This window comes from Buceros rhinoceros, unplaced genomic scaffold (genome assembly GCF_000710305.1).
Source record: "Buceros rhinoceros silvestris isolate BGI_N320 unplaced genomic scaffold, ASM71030v1 scaffold34192, whole genome shotgun sequence".
Taxonomy (NCBI): Eukaryota; Metazoa; Chordata; class Aves; order Bucerotiformes; family Bucerotidae; genus Buceros; species Buceros rhinoceros.
This window is the reverse complement of record NW_010397715.1, coordinates 2,911-8,337: the sequence shown is the minus strand read 5'-3', so window position 1 is coordinate 8,337 and position 5,427 is coordinate 2,911. Positions and strand designations below refer to the sequence as shown.

The following is a 5,427-nucleotide window of genomic DNA, read 5'->3' as shown; positions in this document are numbered from 1 at the left end:
GGTGCTGGTGGCAGCTTTCGTTTGCCACCAGGGCAGTTGTAAAGCGATTGTGGATCTTTTCTAATGTTTGAATCCTGCATTTCTGGAGCAGTAGGGAGGCACTGGGGACACTTGATTGACATTGAAGTGTCAGTATGGTCTGTGAGACAACTTCTTAGCTCAAGAACTGAGGAGCAGCTCAGATCTGCTCAGTTCTGACACCATTTAGTCATGGTGGAGTGTCTCGCATTTGCCAGTGTTGGTAATTCAAAGTCACACAATAATTTGAGTGATCTCGTGTCATGGCTCTTAAAAATCAACTTGTGTGATGTTTCAGAATAAATAGATGATGAAATACAGACTAATTAAGCGAATACAGCTGCATGGTAACTTGTTTGAATATTCTAGACTGCTTTGAAGATTAAATCACACAATTTACAGTGACGTGTTTGATATATATTGCACTGTGCTTCATTCTTTCTTACTGTGTGGTAAAAGTAAGAATACAGTATGCTGTGATTTTTTTTTTTTAATTTTTTTTTTGAGCAGATTTGCTGTGCTTACTATCAAAATGAACCTTTTCCTACGATGAAGCCAATGTTTTGGCTTTAGGGTGAAATTGTGTTTGCTTGTTCTAATCTATTGTTACTTGCATCATTTTTTTCTTATTCTACTGCTTTGTTGATCTAGGCTTTCCAGCTTTCTAGGAGACATCCTGTTAGTGTGATTAATTTAATAAGAAACATGATGTAAATATGAAAATATTGGAAGTATATAAAAGCTGTTTTTGAATGTGTGCAATTCCAAATTTTTCTTGTGAGCCTGCATTTAAAAACAATGGAGTGCAGGTGTGTTTCATGGCTTTAAAGTACACACCTTGGAAGAAGATGCGTAGGGACATCTGCTTTACTCACTGAGGTGGACACACTGAACCTAAACCATGAAGGGCAAGGCCAAGGACTGGCTGAGCTCGAGTACAGCACAGCAGAGAGTTGTGGTTACACGATGCCATGACATAATCCTTTATTTCTTAGCCGTGTTCCATTGGCTCTGGCTGAAGCCGTAAACAAGGCTCAGAGAAGACAGCAGCTAAAGCAGCCTAAACTTCTGGCTGCAGAAAATGCCAACTGAAAAAAAAAGCTGGTGCTAACATGATTAATTTGGAACAGAAATAAACCAGTTTCCTTAGATGGTTCCTTAGATCATTCGCTTGGTCCAGTTAGCCTGGTATTAAAGATTAAACTTGGTACGGGCAATAAAAATGTAACTGCTGGTTACCAAGGCAGCTTAACGCTGGATATAACCAGTGCACTGTGTGAGACGGTCTGTGGTTAGCAGCAGTGTGACTGGGAAAAGAGCACTCAATTAACAAAGGGCTTCTTAGAAACTGCAGAATGTTCACGTTGTGCTCACATGCTGCAGCAAAAATCCCCAGTTTTTATGCTGAGATGAAAGAATCTGGTGTGAAAACAAAGTTTTCTTAAATTTTAACGTGCCATGAAAGCTGCAAGAAAAACCTCCCAACACGCTAGTTTTCAAGAGAATCAGAGTTTAATGTTTTTATGTGCTTCTGTGTTGCGTTTAATACCAAAAGCCCGGATTGGTTTTAGATGGGGACCCAGAACCTCCTACAGATGTTCTCGGTGTAGTTCTAGTAGCATCTCACAGCACAGACCCGTGACCAAGGCGTCACTGCTCCGTCAGTGGCACAGGGGATTGGGATCCAAGGGTGGGGGACTGGGTGACTGCTCTAACAAAACCTCATTTCTGTCTGTAGACTCCTTACCACGTCAACCTCCTCCTGGCTGGCTACGATGAGCAGGAGGGCCCTGCCCTCTATTACATGGATTACCTCGCGGCACTGGCCAAGGCGCCCTTTGCAGCACACGGGTACGGCGCATTCCTCACCCTCAGCATCCTTGACCGCTACTACCAGCCAGGTAAGTGGAGTCTGTGGAGAAGAAAATCCTCCTGCTACTGATAAATTAAAGGCTTAAACTGAAAGATTGACATCTGCTGAGTCAGGTGGTCCAGCACAGTTGTGGTTATGCTGGAGATCTGGATTTGGCTTTTGATTGGTGTAAGTGCGGCTCTGAAGGCTGTCTTCCGGCTGTGCTGAAGTGGTAACGTGAAACGAGGCAACTCCTTACGGTGTTTTCCTGTTCGAATCAGAACAGACCATAAGTGAAGGAAGTTCCAATTTAGTCTAAAACATGACTGGCTTTTCCTGGACCGTTTGCTGCCAGTAGTCTGGTTTTAATAAATAACATTTTGATAATAACTTTATAATCTACTCGCTTGTCCGTTGACTCCGACGTGAACATTTTCCCAGAGAATCCATCGTCTGAGGGCAGTCCCAGCTCCCACTGCTCCCTCGCTTGGATTGGCTTTGTGGCATGTGCTAAACAGGGAAGTGAGAAGTTCCTCCAGGCAGGAAGATCTCCAGCGCTGGGACTGGTGCTGGTGGAGATCAGTTGGTTTTGGTTTGTGGTTTTGTGCACGCGGCAGCTGTTGATCGTAACTCTGGGACATGTCTGTACCTGTCAGAAGTTTCAGTTTTAGAATCAATCTGGGTCTTAACGCTGCCGAGGAGAAAACATGGCCCCATCCTCCTGTGCAGGTGAGGAAAGGTACAGAGCAGGGATTGCTGTTTGTCTGACATCCTTGGCTTTAGCTGTGAAACTGCTTCACTCCTGTGTGCGAAGCTGAGTTTAATCCCGTAGCAGAGATGTTGGCTCAAATTCTTTCATTGATCTGCTGCAAGAGATGTAGCTACAAATGACCGTTTTCTTCTGATGGGACTTGAGACTGAGCAGTGGGTGAGGGCCTGGAGCAAACTCCAGAAACATGTTTTGTGAGATCCACAGAGCTTTGTTGTTTTTCAGTCACGTCCCTCAAAAGTGCTCCTGCTCCATCTTCACCATTGTGTGAGGAGAAAACGGGAGCTGTGCTGCGCTGTCATGGCTTGTCACCCCTGCAGAGTGCTGGATTTTATCCTAATGTGTGAGAGTAGCAGGGGCATCGCACACGTGCCTTTCCCATTATTAAAGCTAATACCCAGCAGGGATCGTAGTGCTAAAACCCACCTCTGCTGACTGCTGCTGCCTTGCAGCCGGCTGAGGACAGATGGAGCTGATTTAAACCGCAATAAACTGGAGGGGAGGGAGACGGCTGGGCTTCTCGGCAGCCCGGTCCCTGGCCATGGGAGGCAGGATTCCGTCATGCTTCCCATTCAGTGTAACAAATCGATTCTCAATGGCTTGTTGCAGCGTGAGCCCTTTGGTGCAGGGCGTCCTCAGTACATCTGGAAAACGTTTTCTGTGAGCTGGGAAGGAGAGGTTTTGGTACTCAGCTGAAAAGTTGTTTAAATTTAATAAAGTTTGGGTTGGGAGAGATGGCCTCTAATGAAATCAATCTGCGGGTGTTTTCTCTTTCAGGTATCACGCGTGAGGAAGCCGTGGAGCTCCTAAAAAAATGTCTAGAGGAGGTGAGCTGCCAAACTTGGGCCCTTATGGTTTTGAGAAAGGAGTGATTGTTTGCCATCATTTGCTGATATTTTCCTGTTCCTGTTGTCGTGGTTTTTCGCTTCTTTGCCAGAAGGGGTAATAGATGCGCATTGGCCAGATGTGGAGTAGCTACTGAGGAAAATGATTTGTGGGCACTTGTGTTGTTTTAGCATGGTTCATGTCCTCCAGAACATAAACTTGAAACTTAACTGCTTTGCTTTACTTCTTCTCCCATGCGTAGCATAATATTGGCACAGACAGTCTGTGGCTTCCTCCTTTTATGTTTGTTCTGAACGTAACACACACCCCTCTGTCCTGGCGTTACACTGAGCTGGCACATGCTTGTAAGGGTGCTTCTCTTCCAGCCTGTGCAGCCCTGTCTCACTGAGGTAAAGGTTTGACCTTAAGGTTCGTGGCCAGTTGTAGCATAAACGTAACCTTGCAGACTCCAGGGCCATTATCGTAGGACAATATTCCTCACCCTTGTCTTTAAAGCTGAGTGCAACTGGGAAGACAGATCTGGGGAAGCGTCAGGAAGAAGTTCTTTAAAGGGGGTCTGTTTGAACACTCACTGATCCCTGAGCAGTGAAAACTGCCCTAGTCCCTAACGTTTCTGGTCACTGGAGCCGGGATGGAAATCCTGATGTGCAGCAGTGTATCCCTAAAACCACACTGTCCTTCTGCAAAAGCTTTGAATGAGCCTCATCTCCCTTTGCCTTTTGTCTTTGAACAGCTCCAGAAACGCTTCGTCCTGAACCTGGCTTCTTTCAATGCCCGCTTCATTGACAAAGACGGCATCCATGAAGTGGAGAAGATACCCCTGTCCAAAGCCACGGCCTGACCTCAGAGATCTTTCTGCAGCAGTCGTCATCTTTTTTGTTCATTTTGGGTTTTTTCTATTCCCAAGTCCTGTACTGCACTGGGAAATTGAATAAAGATTGATGTTTATACAGCCAGTTTTATCTTAATTCTTATGATCCTTCCTGAGCGTTTAAGTCAAGTGGAAGGTGACACCTGATATACTGTTCATGGGTGCACGTTCAGGTTACTGATCTTTCCTCTCTTGAGATTTTACACACACACCCCGCAAAGTTTTCTTGTGTGGGGAAAACTGGTACTATGTTTTCTAGCTGACAATGTGCTGTCATCCACTCATCATTAAAGCTCAACAAACACCCAGTGAGTGTTTCATGCCGAAGGTACAGTATCTGCCTTATTTTTTCTGAAGTTGTTACCAGTTTGTTTTATAAAACACTCATAACCCAGTTTGCAAAGAATTTGCTTTGGTCATACTTTGTTTCAATCTAACCCAAGTGAAGGGAGAGATTTTTTTTGGAAGTGGGGGTGTTGCTGTTAACTCCCCTGGCCAAGGGTCTGTACTGGGAGGGAATATTCTCCTGGCACAGAAGGGTCAGAACTGCATTAAGTGTTTTAAATATCCCCTGATTGATCAGTCGTGTGCTTTTTCTTAATCGATGTATCCATATGTGAAGGCAGTTAGTGGTAAGTAGAACTGTGGTGCTTTTCGTGAGTCTTTGAGTTACTCTCAAGTAGCCGGAGCTTCGTTCCAGGAGAATAATCCCTGATCTGTCTGGGCTCTGGATGATGCTGCCTGTACCAGCCCCATTCACAGAACAGCCTCAGATCGTTGGCGTGTGGCTGGTACCTGTGGTCTGCCCAGGAGCGCTTCTCCTGAGGGTGGTTTCTGCTGGCGCCGCTTCCCTACAAGAACCACACTGGGTTCACAGTGTAAAATAAGCCTGGCTGCTTATTTTGTGTGCTAACAGACTTGGAAAAAGAATCTTGGATGGAGGACAGGACGCACAGGAGGATGTGCACGGGACTGGGAGCAGACCCTTACTGGTGTGGCAGTGTCCCATCTCTGGTCTCAGCCAGGAAAGGTCAGTGACAGACTGAACGGTCTGTGTTTGTCACAGCTGGT

General features: G+C 45.6%; 1 protein-coding gene across 1 annotated transcript in view; it reads left to right on the top strand.

Annotated features, from left to right (window-relative positions):
* The window catches only part of PSMB2 (proteasome (prosome, macropain) subunit, beta type, 2), a gene marked incomplete at its 5' end in the record, with an annotated part of 8,132 nt that extends 3,806 nt beyond the window's left edge, over nt 1-4,326 (top strand). Inside the window, 3 exons of the mRNA XM_010146361.1 lie at nt 1,757-1,919; nt 3,417-3,466; nt 4,219-4,326. Coding sequence (XP_010144663.1) covers nt 1,757-1,919; nt 3,417-3,466; nt 4,219-4,326 — 321 coding nt within the window. The remainder of the gene's footprint in view (nt 1-1,756; nt 1,920-3,416; nt 3,467-4,218) is intronic.
* Nucleotides 4,327-5,427: the final 1,101 nt, after the last annotated feature.